Here is a 19,798-nt window from a genome sequence, read left to right on the forward strand (position 1 = left end):
TGTTTACTGTGAATTCTTGTGAGTTGTCTTTAACTGTGCCAATGTGAGAAATTTAAATGTTTATACTGTAATTGTTTTGAAGTCACCAGAATGGTGAGCCCATTTTTCTGGGCTCTTTGACCTTGCATATTCATAAATTTCTGATCTAGTCATATCGGAAGTGTAACAAATGAAAACATTTGTTTAAATGATAATAAGCTAGAATATGAAATCGCCTGACTTATAGATATAGATAGTTTAATTATTCTTAGCATGAATATGAAGATTTAATTTAAGCATTTTTTAAGCATGAAGATTAATCTATAACTTATTTCATATTCATAACTATTTGTGGATGGATCTGCTGAGAAAGGTCTTTGAAAGATGTCACATCAGTAGTCACCATACAAAACTCAACAATTGTAACACTCAACAAATAAAACCAACATGTATTGAAAAAAAATCTACAGCATGATATATCCATGATGCTTTGCATGCTGGGTGCCTTCAGAGTACATATGCACTCTAGAAACACAGTATGATGCTGTTCAAGTCCCACTGTGAAATTACTGTGAAAGTATAATGCAAATATTAATCTGAAAAAAAAATACTATAATTTCATACTAAACATTTTAACAGTGTATAAATAATATTAAAATAACACTGTGTAGTACATTCTAGATCTTCCATTTCAGTTAGGGTGCTGCCTTTGAAGACAGCCACCTATGTAGGCAGCACACTAAGTTTTGAAAAAGAGCCAGTGAAATGGTTGTTCTGCTCCCAAAAGATTGCGATGCTCGCCTACGAAATGAGAAAGCCTGACAAAAGCGAGCAAAACACACAAACACAGTATCTGTAAACCCTCCTAAGTGCTTTGAACCGCTTCTTGAGCGTTATGGTATCTGTGGCAGCGATGGTATTTAGGTCGGCTATTCAAGAAGGGTCTAATTGTGTATCCGTTAAATTGCCTTCTTGTGTGAAGAATCACGGAACAGGAAGCTGTATCCATGTTTCCAGCATGTGCGTTTGTGTGTTTGGGTTCTGTGGGAGGAGGGCAGATGTGTGGCCCAGTGCAGCTCACACTCTGGAGGAATGGAGTGTGTTATAGGGGTTTCTAATCCCTTCATACGCTCACAAACACACACACGCACACACAATGAGGAAAGCAGGTTGTCCTGCTGAGGCAGCAAGAGTTGGCTTCAGGAAGGGAGATGAGAGCACAACGTTTGTATGGTAAATCACCAGGAAAAGGAAGGAAAAGGTTTAAAGGACTAAACCTGTGGGTCAGGGGAATCTGGCTGAGCTGAGATTTACTCTCGGACCCAGGAAGTCTGGGTCATCAACTTCCTTCAGCCCCTTTCATTTGCTATTGGATTGAAATGATGTCGCTTTCCCTGTATTAACTCGAGAGAGAATAAACTCTTTGTATGCTCTGTTGAAACAGCAATTAATTTAACATAATGTGACATAGGGTTGGGGTCAGTAATATTTTTAAAGAAATAAATATTTTTATTAAGCAAAGATGCATTAAATTGATCAAAAGTGACAGCAAATACATTTATAATGTTATAAAAGATTTCAGTTTCAAACAAATGCTGTATTCATCAAATAATCCTGAAAAAAAGTATCATGATGTCCAAAAAAATATTAAGTAGAACAACTGTTTTTAACATTGATTATAATAAGAAATGCTTGAGATATGCTCTTTTAAAAGTTTATCATTTTTCACAATATTACATTTTTACAGTTTTTTTAATCAAATAAATGTAGCCTTGTTAAGCGAAAGGAGACTTTTTTAATATTATTTTTATTATTGTTATCATAATTATTACAATAATTATTAGTATATGCTGCAAGAACATATATACATGCTATAAAGTATTCATATATAAACAAACTATGGCAAACAACGATAAACCTTTCTTTCAGCATAAACCTCAAAAACTTTTAGACCTTAACATCTCATTTTGCTTCTTAGAGTAAATTTTGTTTAAAAAAATATTAAGACAATGATTACATATATATGTCACATTCATAAATCATGGTATGTCACTCAGCTACCCTATACTTCATTGACACTCAATTGTATTTGTACCAAAAGTGGCCTAATTTTACAGACCTTCTTTAACACTGGCAAGCTGACTACTCAATCAGATGGCCCACCAACTAGCTGTTTTTGAAAATGTGTAGTTGTACACATCCCTAAAATAATGTAGGGCAAGCCTTGATTTTATACATCAGGAATTGATAAAAAAATAAAAAATAAATGCTGAAAAGAAGTGAAACATGTCAGACTATTTTATTATTGGTTAATGTTGTTTTTCCTGCTGTGGAAATATTTTTCAGAGGAGGATAAAGCTATTACTAAAGTGCTGTGCTGTGCTGAAATGTTGTTTATTTATAGTTGCACCATTGAGGAAAGAGAGCCTGATTAATTATCCTCAAATTTCTGAGTTTGATTTACTGGGAGCAGCGTTATTTTCTCTCTCTCAGAGGACAAATTGAAGAATTTCAGCCCCGGTCTGTTGTCCAACGCCGACCAGAACCACCCACACCTCCACCAGCAGAGACGGATGAATTGATCCGAAAACTGACAGGTGTGGCCTGTTTCATGACACACACACACACACACACACACACACACACACACACACACACACACACACACACACACACACACACACACACACACACACACACACACACAATTAAACAGTAAACTGATAACAGACATTCACGTAACACAATTTAAAACTATACATATATATATATATATATACACACACATACAGTTGTGGTGAGAATTATTAGCTCCCTTGTTAAATTAAAGTTCAAGAAAATGTAAATAGAAATAGAAATATACAAATTATAAGAATTTCTAGGGGTGCTAATAATTGTAGCCAACGTGTATTGGAGAAAAACAATTTCATAATTATATTCTCCCAACTTTCAGTTGTTTTGCTTCAGTGAACGGTTAGATTTTTGTTCTTCTTTGCTCATATTTACCTTTTTTTTTATATTACATTTTTTTTTTCTTGCAAACATTTAAAGGGATAACCCACCCCAAAAATCTGTCATCATTTACTCACCATTTACTCAGCCTTAAGTTGTTCTGAACCTGTATGAGTTTCTTTCTTCTGTTAAAGGGATAGTTCACCCAAAAATTTAAATTCTGTCATCATTTACTCACCCTCATGTCGTTCCAAACCTGTATGAGTTGCTTTCTTATCTTGAACATAAAAGAAGATGTGTTGAAGATTGCTGGTAATCAAACAGTTGTTGGTTCCCGTTGACTTCCATAGTATTTTTTTCCTATATGGAAATCAATGGCAACCAGCAACTGTTTGATTACCAGCAATCTTCAAAATATCTTCTTTTATGTTCAACATAAGAAAGCAACTCATGCAGGTTTGGAACGACATGAGGGTGAGTAAATGATGACAGAATTTTCATTTTTGGGTGAACTATCCCTTTAAGCACAAAAGAAGATGTTTTGAAAAATGTTGGTAACCAAACAGTTGATTGTAGCCAGTCAATGGCTACCGTCAACTGTTTGTTGATGTGAATTTATTGTGCAAAATAGGACACGATAAATGAAAAAAAAAAAAAAAAAAAAAAAAAAAAAAATATATATATATATATATATATATATATATATATATGTATATATATATATATATACATATTTATCACTGGAAACTTGTCATATCATCGTACCTGGGTTGGAAAATGGATGACAAGGAATAGTGGGTGACCGGTGGTGTACATGCTGCGATTCACATAGACCCGTACAAGTGCACTCTTTCCAAAAAGTTGGAGAAATGAGCTGTAAGAGTCACTGCAGAGGGCAGCTTTCCTCAGCAACTCGGATCCATCACTCCCTCCCTGAAGGGTAATCACAGAGCTCTTATTACACTGGAGGGAGGGCGATGGTCTGACAGAGCACTCTGACAGCTGATTGAGAGAAGTTTCTAGGTGCTGCTGGGAGGCCGGTTGATCACAGCTGTCAAAGAACTGACCACCTTCAGATTTTCCCAAACAGCCCCACAATGAGCGGCGTCTCTCTTCGTCAGCACCAGCCCGAGCCTGTCGCATCTTTTCTAAAGCCCATCTCCATGATGCTCACACCCAAAACATTTTTTAGTCACTTTTTCAACTGCAAAGGCATCTTTCTGATGGTTCATCTGATTTGGATTCTGCTGGTTGGTCATTACCTGTTCAATCTGTCAACAGCTTGTCTTGATTCATCCTGCATTTAAAAACATGAAACAACATTCACAAAGCATTCACTTTTGTAATGTGACATTTTTCTGACTGCAACACTGTAAAAATTATATTATCATTAAGTTATGGCAACTTATGTTTTAGCATTTCTTTAACTCATCAAAATAAGCGATTTAACTTTTTTAAGTTATACGAAATTAAACTTGAATTTTTTAGTCAGTTTAATGTAATTTACATTGAAATGACGTGTACTACTAAGTTGATTATACTTTCAAATTTAAGGCAGCAACTGAGCTAAAGTTTTTACGTTTAAGTTTGTAATATGTAAATTAATGGTGATGGTGATATGTGTATATGGTTTAATAAGTTCATTAAATTATTGTATTTGTAATTTTTTTTCTCATGTCCATGGCCTTGTTTACATCATCATCAAAAAATTTAGTGTCTATTTTTATTTTTTTTTCATTTTTATATTATTTTCAATTTTATTGTTCATTTTTTATATTAAAAATTGAGAGAAATGAAAAGGGATATTTAAATGGTATTGTGTTTTGAAATATTATGGAGAAAAAAATATTTTAAGTAATATGCATGAATGAATTGTGCACTGTTGGGGTATTTATTCAGAAAATAAATTAATGTCTTAAAAAAAATTCACAGGGCATGGACTGAAATAAATCTGGAGATCTGTCACTCTGTATTATGAATAAGTATGTACAAACTGAACATTGAGCTGATTTAATTTCAGTGTTTAACGCTTAACATAAATCTGTTTTACTGCATCTCTGATTTGCAGCAGAGCGGATGGAGTTGCATAAATACTTTACGTCTCTCTTCACAATCGCTCCCGCTGAGGATGCTGGGAAAGTGGACAGCCCTGCAGAATCCTGTTTAAGCTTCATAGAGTTAGATGAGGTAATTCTGAACCCCACCACCCCAGTTTCTCTAATGGACTGCTGGGCGGTGGCCAGAGAATGACTCCTCGGTCATGTTTCTTTACACTTATCATTCTGTCTTCTTCTGACTAACACTGTTTTTGTCACTTTAATTTCTCCAGAAGATGGTTGGAGACGCTATATTTTACAGATCCTTTGGAGTCAAGCAGAGAAATGAGAGCAAAATGTAAGAAACACAAGATCAAGGCAAAAATGGGACATTTTGAAAGGAAGCGACAGAAAAGTTCACAGTAGGAGTGTCGTCTTGAAGCAACAATGCTATTGAAGTTGCTGTGTTTTTCTTAACTCAGAACTGACACAAATACAGTGTCATGTTGACATTTATATCAGCCACAACTAGAATTAAGACTTAACTGTGGGAGTAAGTTAGATGTTATACATGCATGTCTGTTTTTCTTCCTTAGTTTGCATCTGTTGGAAATGAAGATTTATCTGGAGGAGATTTTGAATATTCAGTCTTGCCTTCCACACCGTCTTTCTCAGAGATGACCAAAGGATCCTTCAGTGAATGTAATTCTGACACAAAGATCAGCTCTTCTCCTGAGATGTGGCCGCCGTCTCAAGAGACCGAACAATCTTCGTCATCATTGCCAAGATCAGAAAGCTTTTCTCCACTTCAAACGAGGCTTCAGAGATCACAGCACCTGTCGACTACCTCAGAGCCATATCTGTTGAATTCACAAACAGGAAGCCAGAAAGTAGAACTCAGTGACTCTCCAAAACCAAGCCCACGGATGAGATCTTCTGCAGCAAAACGGGATAAACCCTCAGAGCTCCTGCCAACATCATCTCCTTCACTCCCAAAAACCAAATTAAATCAAACTCTCCCAGGCTTTGAGGACCATATTTCCACCGTCAGCCCCTCTCCTGGTAGAGTGCCATCTGTTAGGTCTTCTCAATGTCATTCTCCTGCTTTACTCATCTCTAAACAAAGTCCAAAACCTCCAGATTCTCCATCCCCAAGGTCTAGATCAGCTTCGTCTCCAGTCAACCCAATCCAATCCATACCTACTCATTCAACACCTGTTTCTGAATCAAAATTAGGCCAACTGTCTCCAGAATTTGCTATCACTTCCCCAAGCGCTGCAGTTCCTTCATTAAAGCCGTCATCTAGAGAATCATCACCGTCTGCATTAGTCTCAGATAGACGTACATCTGCTATGCCTACCTATGACTCCATCAGGTCCTCTGCGGAGAGAGTTGAATCCTCTCATATTTACAGGCACCGTTCACCTCCAGCCTCCAAATGGTTAAAGGCCTCACGAAGGTCACCCAAAACTACAGTGCTCTCCTTACAGCTGAGCATGTCAGGTTAGTAGGATTTCTATTGGTGAATTTTTAATTGAAGTTGTCTGAACACTGAAAATGTTAGTTGGCAGTATCTAATTGTAATTTTGTTTGTATTCCATGATGTGCTTGGGCCACTGTTTATAATTATTCTTCGAAAATGCTTGTGAGTGATGTAGGCTGTTTCCTTTGTAATTAATAGCAGTTGAAATATATTTAAAACCAATATACCACTTGAAGCTGGCTGTGCATTACTGATTTAACTAGGTGTTATTAGGCAAAATGTAAAGCCTTTAACATTTAACAAATGCAACATAACTGTAACATATAGTGGCTTATTGATTTTATAAAATGGTGGCAACACCAATATGGTTAAATAAATAATTAAATAAATAATAAGTAACATATACACTACCGTTCAAAAGTTCAGGGTCATGTTTGTGTATGGCATGAAATATGAATTTGAGGAGTGACAAGAGAGACATAAAACTAGTGCAGCTATGAAGGATGTGTTGGACAATTATACAGTTGATCATCTTTGTACAATAATATATGCATGAATGACCAATCCAAATCAAGTATTCCAAAGAGCTGTTTGATAAACATTAAAAAAACACTTAATAAATGACAGAAAAACCTGATTTCCCCATCCCTTGGGGTCCAGCACGTAAAGATGATGAGAAAACACCAGTTTAGACATCAGCCTTCATTCACACAGCGGTTGTTTCTGCAGTATTTGCTGACTAGCAGAGTGATGGAAACTTCAAGCTGTGTAGGATAAGCATTATTAATGCAGGAGGCAGCAGACGGGAAGCAGGGAAGAGAAACACACAAGCTCTGCTAGACCATGTCCAGGCGGCTCGCTGCGAGCGTTAGATAAGAGTGTGTGTTTGCATTCTCACTGCCGGCCTCCTGCCGGAACATCTCAATGTTTTCTCTCCTCCTGTCCTCATGGTTTCTCTTCTCTCACTATTTGTCACTCTTCAGATTCAGAAGAGGAAATGACAGGTGAAGATGCTTGCCTGGTGCCCAGTGAGGAAGACTCATCTGATGAAGAACTGAGACGAATCACAGATGAAGAAGCACAAAAGAATTGCTTTCCCTCTCCGTGTCCCACCACAACCCCTCTAGCAGACCCTCATTTCACTTTCACAAACCTCACAAAGTCAGAACATGACAACCCAGAACCGGACGTGTTTACAGGATCTTCTCAGGTGATCAGAGACCTGTTGATTCCTCAACCTCAGTTACTTGTAACAGGTTACCCATAACCCACTATTTAGACCAGTTAGTACACAAGAGTCTGCACTGAGTCTGCATTCATTTAATCAAAAATAGAACAAAAATTGTGGAATATTATTCTAGAAATGCTGATTTGCTTGTCAAAAATATTCCTTTATTATCCATTATTATCAATGTTAAAATATCCATGATTCAAATTTAAGTTTTTTTTTTTTTTTTTTTTTTTCAGGATTATACTGTGTGATGAATAGAAAGAAAAAGTTTGAAAGAACTGCATTTATTTGAACTAGAAATATTTTGTAACATAAGTGTTTTGATAAATGCATCATTGCTGAATAAAAGTATTGATTTCTTAAAAAAAAAAAAAAAAAAATCTTTCTGTTCCCAAACTTTTGTTAGTCTATAGATTGTAGGAAGATGGAAGTGCAGCCACAATGATATAGTGAAAAACATGAGCTTTCACAGACTCTCTGCTGGAAATATTATATAAAAAAAAGAGAGTGTGAGAACTGTAAAATGAACGTTTAATGGCATAACAGAAAGAGAGAGAAAAGAGAATGAATTACATTAAACACCTGAAATGAAATGTCTGATCAGAAAGTGGCCTTATCTCTGCTCTTTTGTCTGGCGATCAGAAAATTTGTGTCCTTAATTACCACCCGCCGATTCTTTTTCCCCTACCTCATTTTCCATTTAAAGGACACTGACTGGGACTCAATCAAAACATAATTGTTTCTCATTTCCTTTCAGTTTAAAACAATTTTTTTTCTTTAAAGAAAGATTTCTGTCCGTCCATGCGTTCCATCTGAAATTGACAAATTAAATTCGGCCTAATTTAACCTGCATAATAGATAAAAACATGATTGAATGCCCAAAAGTGAGCAAAACATGACCATAAACAGGCAGAGCACACTTTTTAAAATTATTGTTTATTAATTTCTTTTAAAAGAAATTAATACTTTTATTTAGTCAGGATGCATGAAACTTATTAAAAGTGACAGTAAAATCTTTTACATTGTTACAAAATTTCAAAGAAATGCTGTTCTTTTGAACTTTCTATTCATTAAAGAATCTTGGAAAAATGTATCCTGCATATTAAGCAGCACAGCTGTTTTTATTATTATTTTTATTATTATTGATTATAATATTAAATGTTTATGGTGCACAATTAGCACAGCGTATTAGAATGATTTTTGAAGGATCGTGTGATACTGAAACTGAAGTAATGATGCTAAAAATTCAGCTTTGCATCACAGGAATAAATTACATTTTCAGATATATTCAAATAGAAAGCAGTTGTTTTAAAGTGTAATAATGTTTCACAATATACTGATTTTTACTGTATTTTATTTCAAATAAATACAGCCTTGGTGAGTGTGTCACTTGGTGAAAGTGTTACTAAAATAGAATTTCATTTCAGACCTATATGTATAACATATAGCAACTATAACACTATATGACATGGATATGAGTAGATATATAAAATAATTAATTTGGTTATTATTTAATAACAAACAGCAGTTTCAGAATTCACTTTTTCACTGCATAATGCAAGATTAATAGCCCTTAATTAGTATTTTACCAATTTGATATTTTTATAATTGGTAACTTACCAATATAATGTAAAAAAATAAAAATAAAAAAGAAAGAAAAGAAAAAGAAACACTAAACCTTCATTCTTGCATAAAATAACAAATACTAAATCTGCATACTTGGAGAACATTCTTTCGAAAACATTAAAAAAAGTCTTTCTGACCTTAAACATTTGATTGTTAGTGTATATGGTACTGATATAAACGTGAATGATAACAAATAAAAAAAAAAAAAGCAAAAAAAAACAAAACAAAACAATAGTAGCCTTTTGATTACAATTTAATTTTATTTATTTATTATTTATTATGATCTCACAACAATTACCATCCAGACATTTTTGTACTTTAAGCCTGACAGAAATGTTAAATGAATTTTAATGCATTTAAGTATTCAAGTCATTGTCTGTATAAATTGCATTTTTATGTAATTTTGAATACATTAGCATCATGTCATTGACCCACTAATGACCAATGTTCTTTCTATATTTCTTCTCTCCCACAGGCTGTTCATTATTTAGCCCAGCGACAGGACATCCAATCGGGGCAGTACCAAGACCTAGAGGGGATCCTGACTTTGGGACTGGACCCTGGAGTCCTGCAGCCCAGCCCAGCTCCAGCTCAAACCTCTACAGAAGAGCAGAGCCACACAGGGAGTTTGCTAGGTATATAAAAAAATAAAAATAAAATAAAGACTGCTGAGGATTAGAGGGCAAGAAACAGCTATTAAAACAAATGGAAATTCTATAAAATCAGTCAGTCAATTTGGAGCCTGCCATTATGAAGAAGCTCTTGACATTTCCGTGTGTAGTACACCTGAGATGTTTGGGTCAAGATGCCTTAATGACATTCGTACAGCCATGAAACATTGTCTAGACCTCAGCAAGGTTCATAATAGTCAAGTGTTACTATACAAACACCACATTATTCTGTAAGAAAGAGATCGTCTGAGAGTAACGCAATTTCAATTCTCTGTATGTATGTACTGTACATGTGGAAGAATTAACAATAAAGCAGACTTGACTTGACTTGACTAAGAACTGACCTTGCAGCAGATTATCTCCTTTTCACAGGAGTACAAGTACACTTAATATGTATTTTATTAGAAATTACAGAGCTCTGTTGAGTTAAGATCCACATGATTATACTGCATGATCTGACAGAGACCAGAGATTAACAATTTCAGAAAGAAGTCTGCCGTGGAAACTCTCGAAACCAACAAAGTCCGAACCCTAATAAGATGCCATTTTAAAAACATACACTCCACCTTTCAAAAGTTTGGGGTTGGTTAAGATTTTTCAATTTTAAAATAAAAGGTGTCTCTTATGCTCTGCATTTATTCTATCAAACATACAATAAAACAGCAATATTGTGAAATATTTTTTATAATTAAAAATAACCTATGACCTATTTGAATATATTTAAAAATGTCATTTATTCCTGTGATCAAAGCTGTATTGTCAGCATCATAACTCCAGTCTTCAGCATCAGAAGAGATTCTTCAGAAATCATTCTGATATGCTGATTTGCAGCTCAAGAAACATTTCTTATTATTGTCATTGTCACATTGAAAACAAGCAATATGCAAGCTAAGCATATTCTCAACGGGGCTTTAATATTTTTGTGAAAACCATGATGTAGTTCTGATTCTTTGATGAATAGAAAACAGCATTTATTTGAAATAGAAATCTCTTGTAATGCATCTCTGCTGAATAAAATAATGTCTTTAAAAAAAAAACAACAACAACAACAAAAAAAACTTTTAAACAGTACTGTACACACTCCTCACAAGTCATGCCTACAAAACCTTACTTACCGCAAATGCAATACTAGGTGTTAGTTAAAACATTCACTGTGTGCTATTTACATCTTTCCCAACATGAATACATCCTTTATGCTAATAGAGATGTGCTTTTTTCCAACACTAATATATGACCACTCTTTAATGAGAACCACTGACATCTCCCCTAAACAGTGCATTTTGTTCCGCTCGTGTTATTTAGATACCTAATTATTGCATACTTAGATAGATTGGCCATTGAAGAGAGCTGCTAGCTTAAAGAGGAGTATAAATTATGCCTCTCTCTTATACATTCAGTCATTTCCTGGCATTATCCTTTGGCTCCTAATGTGCTACCTTGGCAAGGCCATTAGCTTGACTGTAAACACTAATATTTCTTTTTAAACAGCTCTATTTAAAGCCGTTGTTTGAGTATGCAGAATCGAAATATGCAAAGGCACTTTTTTATCTAATATACCGTAAAAAAATTAAGCATCTGTTTGGTTCATTGAGCTTCAAGGTTAATGAAAACAGAGGACAAATAAGTCCCTGATTCAGTTCCGTTTCTGTCATCTCTGCTTTTATTGGCTGCTATGTCTCTCCGTCAATTTCCTGCAGTCTTTTCCTTTTCCCATCTTTTTTGTCTCTGTCACAGTCGAACTGTTTTTATCGGCCTGTCTGTGCATTTGCAATCCCTGACGTGCACTGTCAGGAGCAGCGGCCAGTCAACTGGAAAAAGGCTTAATTACAGCAGGCGTTTAAGATGGCGATGGAAGGCACACATTTAACCTTCAACCGCTCACATGTCAAGTCAGGCTAAGTTTGGGGTTTGTCACCAGTAGGTTGCTGGTATGAAACCAAAAATGAGTGAGCAATGATCTGCTATTGTGTCCTTAAGAAAGCCTTTTGTTTGAATGTGGTCCTCTTGTCTTCTGATGCTGAGTACGTTTAATTTAAGCCTGCATCTGCTGGGATGTTGTTAGAAGGTTTACATGTTTATTTAGAGCTGATGTACAATAACTTGTGGACCTTCTAGTAAACTATTGATAGTGGCTTATCTTCAAGACCAGATGATGATGGTTGTCTTGCTGTGTGGAGATCTCATTGTTTGTTTTATCTGTAGCTGTAGGGCAGGAGTCCTGGAGATCCAGCAGCAGTCTTCAGCATCACGCAGAGGAAGAGCTGGTCGCTGTGCTGATGAACGCCCGGCCCATCAGTAGCACCCCTCGTCCGTTCACACCATGCCGTAGCAGAATGTCATCACAGAGGCTGTGTTTCAAAGGTAATTTGCTTTCATTTCTTGTACAACAACAGACATGGGTGTAGACACCAGATTCAATTTGAATGAAAAAGTGGCTGTGAAGTATATTACTTCTTTCTGTTCCGTATGTCATACTGGTGTATCAATCTTTCAGAAAACAAAACATTGAAAATATCTTTCCCGTTGATATGTTCATCATTTTATGTCTATCAAAAAAGGGCAAAAATAAACATTTTGAAAACAAAATGCTCAGAGAAATTCAGGAAAAACATAAAAAATATGGGATGGAAAGAAGTCTCTTATGCTAACCAAGGCTGCATTTATTTGATCAAAATGCAGTAATATTGTGAAATATTATTACAGTTCAAATAGTTGTTTTCTGTCGTAATATATTCTAAAATGTAATTTATTCCTGTGATGAAAGCTGACTTTTCAGCATAATCATGCTAGTCTTCAGTATCACATGATCCTTCAGAAATAATTATAATATGCTAATTTGCTGCTCAGGAAACATTTCTGATCATTATCAATGTTCAAAACAGTGCTGATTTATATTAAAACCATGATGTCTTAACTGTCACTTATGATCAATTTCAATTCATACTTGCTGAGTAAAAATGAATTTATTTCAAGAAAATATATAAGTCGCATGAACTACTTTTATGGTGCTTTTTGAGTTTGAAAGCGTCTGGTCACTGTCTGTTTTTATTGAATGGACAATAAAATGTCTCTTTTTGAGTGTTCCAGGGTAGAAAGAAATTCAATCTGGTTTGGAATGACATGATGATGAGTAAACAATGTCAGATTTTAAATTTTTTGGTCGAACTGTCCCTTTAATCGAAACTATCAATTCTATTAATTGTATCCTCTGGTCTATTTCCCAAATCTAGGCCCTTAGAAAACAGTCTGAGTAAAATAAAACCTTCGTCTCTCTTCTTAATATCCCTTCTGTGTGCAGACTTAATCCAGACTTATGCAGCTAAATCTGTGTTTAAAATGTTGAGCCTGTCTGATGTCATATCTTTGCTGTGACTAAATAATCATTTACAGAGAGCCTCCGCCAACCCTTTGGACAACGGGACATCAATAACATGGCTGTAGAAGAGTCGCGCTGACGCTCAGCCGTGGCGTGATTTATTGGCTTGTGCCCGTAATTAAAGCCGAGCTGATTCCTGAGCTTTCTGCTCCATCACACGCGGCTGAGGTTTCATAAAGAGATTACTGTGTGTTGCCGCGTGCGGGAGTGCAGGGAATGCATCCAACGGCATGCTCCTCAATCTCCCGGCTCAGCTAGCTAGCTCGGTTTATCAGTCTCGCTTTCTCTACCTCTCGACACATCTTCCTCTCTGTCTCTCGGCTCATCACTTGCAGGTCTGCAGAGGAGGGAGAAATAATCTGTTTAACAGCATGACAGCTGTGATTTCGGCTGGTGCAAATCAAAGCGTCAGCTGTCCATCCATGCATTCTCTTTCTTTCTCTCTCTCCCGTTCATTCTCTGTATATCTCATATACTTGTGTCAGGTTAGACACGCTAGATTGAGCCTTTTGCTTTAGAGGATACTCAAAGCCGTCGGCCTCCCGAGTCCAAATTATGGGAAGCGATATCAGCTAATACATGATCTCTCCTGCTGTTTTTGCTGTGTATTTTGGTCATTTCATTTGTGATATTCTGTGTTTTTAACTATATCTTTTCAGTGAAGGAATCATTCTGATTAACTTCTACAGTATTGTTCAAATGTTTGAAATAATAATGCAACTGTGCAAGGATGCAATATATTGATCTATAGAGACAGAAAAGAGTTTTATAATGTTTCTGTTTCCAGTAAATACTGTTCATCATAGACTCCTGAAAAAATACATCATGGTTTCAACAAGAATATTAAGCCACACAATAATATTAAGCTATTTTCAACATTGATAATAATCAGAAATGTTTCTCGAGCAGCAAATCAGCATATTAGAATGATTTCTGAAGGATCAGGTGACACTGAAGACTGGAGTAATGATGCTGAAAATTCAGCTTTGATCACAGAAATAAATTATATTTTAAAATATATTACAATAGAAACCTGTTATTTTAAATTGTAATAATATTTCACAGTATTACTGTGTTTATGGTGTATATATAAATGCAATAAATGCAGCTTTGGTGAGACTTCTCTCAAAAATCAGACACAACCCAAACTTTTGAACAGTAGTGTATGCACTGTCAACTTAATAAATGACTCATAATCAATTTATTTCTATCTATTTTTATTGCTTGACAAATCCCAGAAGCTGACAAAACAATAGATCTGCTGATACAAACATGGAGAAAATGGTTATGATAATTAAACACTGTTTTTGAAGGAATCTAATGAGTAAATGATTTGATTGACTCCCCAATTTATGCATAAAATTTTATGAATTTAATGAAAAAGTCACATAGAAGAGAGAGATGTGTGTGAGTGTATTATTGTGATTTGCTGGATCAGGGAGCATTTAAAGCTCTGTTTGATTGAAGCGGATTAGGACAGCAGGTGACAGTAAATAATACTGACCCCGTTAATTTAAGCCACCAATCCCAGCTCTGTCTTTCTGTGTGTGATTTTCTGTCAGATGCTGTAACATCTCTCTCTGTTTCCTTTTCCCATCATCTCTTTATCTCGTTAGTCACAGTCATTAGTAGTATAACTGTAGGAAACCATCACTATTACTGTTGCTCATTCTTGGTGTTAGAGATTTGAACAAACCTATTAAACTTTGACTTTGTAACTCTTGCTGACCATCAGATCAGAGGGTGTGTTAGCAGCTGTTTTCTTCGTGTTTCTCTCACTATCTCATCCAGCTATTATTATTCTTTTTTAGGCACCATAAGCAGATGTTCTCCCATCTCTACTCATCGTCCAGACACGTCAAACCGGCCTCTGTCTCGTGCCGCTCAGGAGATCATGGAGGTCCAGATGGTGCAGCAGCTCGATCTCCAGGACTCTGATGAGGATGAGGAGGATTGCCTGGCTCTGGCCTGTCTTGAGGAAGAATTCAGAAATATGAGCACTACACAATGGGATGAGGGTGAGGATGGACACATTCCAGTGGATTAGATTTGTCTGGACTGCAGTTACACATATTAAAGGTTTTGATTGAATTTTTTAAAAGTAGAAATAATTGATAAAAAAAGTGTAATATAAATAGAGGACAAGAATAAATAAAAGTTAGGTCTACAGTTTTGTTAGTCTATTAAACAGCTATATAGTATCAAATGGCTTTCATAGTATTTTATATATCAATTTTAGCATTTATTTTTCTTTTTTTTTTTTTACATTATATTGGAACGTTTTTCTAATTATTATTGGCTATTAATGTTTCATTATGCAAAAATAAAAATATAAATTAATGAGTGAATTCTGAAACTTTTGTTTCTTATTGAATAAGAACCAATTTTTTTTTTATACCTACTCATGTCTAAATCATACGGACTGCAACGAAATTCTATTTTAATATTGTAGTACTGTTACATTTTTAAACATTATATAATAAACACAAATTAATAATAATAAAATAAATTGATATTATATGTTTATACATTCATTTGATTATTAGATACATTTATTTGATCAAATACTTGGAATATTTTTTAAACATTTATTTCAAAATTATTTTGAAATAAAATACAGTAAAAACTGTAATATTTTGAAACATTGTTACAATTTCAAATAACTACTATCTATTTTTATATATTTTAAAGTGTAAACTTTCAGCATCATTACTCCAGTCTTCAGTGTCACCTGATCCTTCATAAATCATTTTAATATGCTGGTTTTATGCTCAAGAAAAATTTCTCATTATTATCAATGTTGAAAACACTTGTTGCACCATATTTTTGTGGAAACATTGATATATATATATATATATATATATATATGTATGTGTGTGTGTGTGTGTTTAATAATTATTTTATAACATTATTAAGAATTGATGATAAGTTTGATAATAACTATAATGAATGATTAATGAAAGTCCTTATAAAGTGTTACCTACAACATGAATAGGTTCTTGATTTTTCTCTGTCTGGTTCTCACCTTTCTGGTTCAGAGAGGCACGTGTCCCGCAAAACAGCACACACCACACACTGGGTACCTGCTACCGTGGCAACTCGCTCATTAGATCCCCTTATTAGAGTCAGCTCATTAGTGTTCAGTCTGCACACTCATTAAAACAGCCTCTCTAGCCCAGCACACGCGTTCAGCCTTGATTCATTTGCTTATTTCAGCATTCATTCACATCCCGAAGGTGAACAGACACACTTATACACTTCCACACATACAACTGGTGAGACCCACCGGAGAGGTGCAGCTCTCTCTCCCTCAAAGACACACACACACACACACACACACACACACACACACACACACACACACACACACACACACACACACACACACACACACGTAAATCCAGCTAAATCTGGCCAGATATCTGTGATTTATGGTTCTCTTTCACTTTCTAACCCTAACCCTAAATGATTCAGTAATTTAGTAATGACATACAGCAAATAAGAAACCTAGTGGAAATCTTTGCATATTTTTCATAACATGTCTTCAGAGAGATTTTTATAACCAGAAATTACTTTGAAAGTTTGGAATTTCATATTGGTTCAGCTGAACAGTTGGTAGCAAAATTAAGAACATGAACATGCTTAATGGTAAAATTGTTCATTTTTAATTGAAGTGAAGGTTTTTCGGTATTTGATTCATTACCTTATCGATACTGGCGTTTGGTGCAGTAAAATGAAATGTACACTACCATTCAAAATTTGAGGTTGGTGGCAGGGCCGGTTCTTGACAGCTATAGAAGGGTGGGCATTTTTCCACTGTGGTAATGGTAAAGGAACTAAATAAATAATAAGATTTTTTTTTTTTTTTTTGCAAAGTAATCAATCTGAACTGCAAATAATATTTTTAGCTATTTAAAAATATGCACCCATTCAATTTTAGTTGAATTACTAATATCTTGAAAGCGCAAGACAGAAAAATGCTATTGTTGTCACAATAATTATGAATTGCATAAATCATGTAAATGACAGTCCAACTTTCATTTATAAACAGTGGAATTTGACCAAAAAAAAAAGAAAGAAACAAAGTCGAATAGTTTGCATCACTGGATAATACAGTCGAGCCGACTGTTGCTATAGTAAGTAATTCTTACATTCAACATTAACAGCAAGTTAAAAGGGGTAAGCTTTCAACTGTATAGGCTAGCCTATGCATTTTAGACGCTTATAGCCTATATGCTTGTGCCCCGTCCATGCAATGAATGCACGTTATTGAATGACTTTTTTTTTCTTCTTCTTTTACAACATTAAATCTGCTCAGGTAATTTCAGTGGTAGGCTATGATACATATTTGTGTATTAAACCCCGTGATAGTGTGAAATTATTTCTGCCCATTTTCGCTCGTTGTTTCAGCTAATAAAATAAATAGCCTATGTTGCAATTTACTGGAGTTATTTTATGATTGTTTGGGCAGTCTCAAGCTATATCTTAAAAATTCTCACAATACAGTTGGCTTCAGATTAGTTTTAATCTATGCACAAAAAAATTAACGTAATCTTTATCTAATTCTTATTGGGTGGGCAAAACAATCATTTGGGTGGGCTCAGCCCACCCCTGCCCATGCCTAGAGCCGGCCCTGGTTGGTGGGATTTTTTGTTGTTGTTTTTATGCTCACCAAGGCTGAATTTATTTGATCAAAATTTAAGTAAATTTGTAATATTGTAAAATATTACAATTTAAAATTACTGTTTGCTATTTCTATATATTTTAAAATATTTATTTATATATAATAAATTAAAATATATCTTGATATAATTCTTATTTATTCAACTATTATAAATTTAATTATTCACTATTTTATTATATAATTAATTTCAATATAAAATATTATGTAAGTAATTTAATCCTGTGATGCAAAGCTGAATTTTCAGCATGATTACTCCAGCCTTTAATGTCACATGATCCTTCAGAAATCATTCTAATATGCTGATTTTTCGGAATTTGGAATAATAACTAATTTATAGATAGATAGATAGATAGATAGATAGATAGATAGATAGATAGATAGATAGGTAGCTGACCTCAAACATCGGTAGTGTATCTATATTTTTAATGATTTTACATTCTTCAAGCTTATTGCAGTGCATTTTGGGATTGCCGCATATATGTAAAGAATGAATGTGATGCTGCCCTAGACTTCAAAATAAGGTGTCTTAGAAGGTAGTCTACACTAAGATACTCAAAAATGTTGTTTATGTATGAAGCCAAGCGCCAGATTCACCAAGCTCCCTCTGCCTCTGTTGCGTCTGCCATGTTCTTAAAATTCAAGATTGCTACAAGCGTTTGTTAAAGCATAGTTGTAAACCTTCTACCGTGACAGTTTGCTTTGAGCAATAATGTAAGTTATTATATATATATGTGTGTGTGTGTGTGTGTGTTTGTTGCTGTAATGATGGTGTATGGTACACATTTCTCCTCCAGCAGTGTTGCTATACCTTTCCTGACAATATTATGCATGTAATGGAATATTAGCATGTCTAAAGGCTTTGGCATATTTTTGGAAAGTGTTTTGTGTTTCCGCTGTGGCTCAAGAGTTCCACCGTGGTTCAAAAAAAAGAAACGGTGTTATCTGTGAGCCCCGGTTGTGTTTGAGTGTATTTGTGTGCTTTGTGTATGTGTTTGTGCATGATTAGATAGACAAATCTCTGCTGGAGGCTGACTGCTGCTTTGCTTTTGGAGCCTAGTGTGCTGTATGGAGCTAAAACGGGATTATAAGGCCTACTGAACATGCTCTCTCTCTCTCTGTGTGTGTGTGTGTGTGTGTGTGTGTGTGTGTGTGTGTGTGTGTGTGTGTGTGTGTGTGTGTGTGTGTGTGTGTGTGTGTGTGTGTGTGTGTGTGCGTGAGTATCAACACACACTCTCAGACTAGCCCAGAGCTGAGCTCACACAAACACATCTTTACCTTATATGTTCTCTCTCACTTTCTGTAAAATTTCTCACAAACAAGAACATTCATATCTGTCACACTTATGTTTCATTCGTGTCAGGCAGCGAGAGCATGTGTGTGTGGGTGAATCTCATGAAAACTGTAGAGAAATGTCCTGGTTATTTCACTCCAAAATCAAATGAGAAATTACAGTTTTGCATAAAGAGCAACACTTCTAAGCTGAACTGAAAAATTAGAATGAATTTTATGTTTTGTTTTTCTTTAAAGATATAAAAAATGACATGAGATGACATGATCAAATCCTGATAATCATGTTCTCCAGCATGATTTGAGATGATCCAAAGATAATTTTGTGCTTCAATGGAAGCAAGACATTGAGTGCCTGTACAGAGTCATGTGTTCAGTTTCAATAATTATTTGATTCAGAGAAGAAACCTCACAATATTTTTATTTTGTCAGTTTTTATTATATGCTTTTATCACTTTTATTATTATTTTTTT

The 19,798-nt window shown here is 35.0% G+C and overlaps 1 protein-coding gene across 1 annotated transcript in view; it reads left to right on the plus strand.

Annotated features, from left to right (window-relative positions):
- The window catches only part of LOC109065359 (zinc finger B-box domain-containing protein 1-like), a 38,226-nt gene extending 22,583 nt beyond the window's left edge, over positions 1-15,643 (plus strand). The window contains exons 10-17 of the mRNA XM_042775664.1: positions 2,473-2,576; positions 5,000-5,118; positions 5,261-5,325; positions 5,563-6,470; positions 7,434-7,660; positions 9,783-9,942; positions 12,181-12,339; positions 15,166-15,643. Coding sequence (XP_042631598.1) covers positions 2,473-2,576; positions 5,000-5,118; positions 5,261-5,325; positions 5,563-6,470; positions 7,434-7,660; positions 9,783-9,942; positions 12,181-12,339; positions 15,166-15,401 — 1,978 coding nt within the window. The 3' untranslated portion in view covers positions 15,402-15,643. The remainder of the gene's footprint in view (positions 1-2,472; positions 2,577-4,999; positions 5,119-5,260; positions 5,326-5,562; positions 6,471-7,433; positions 7,661-9,782; positions 9,943-12,180; positions 12,340-15,165) is intronic.
- The last annotated feature ends 4,155 nt before the right edge of the window (positions 15,644-19,798 follow it).

Source organism: Cyprinus carpio, chromosome A18 (assembly GCF_018340385.1).
Source record: "Cyprinus carpio isolate SPL01 chromosome A18, ASM1834038v1, whole genome shotgun sequence".
NCBI classification, from domain to species: Eukaryota; Metazoa; Chordata; class Actinopteri; order Cypriniformes; family Cyprinidae; genus Cyprinus; species Cyprinus carpio.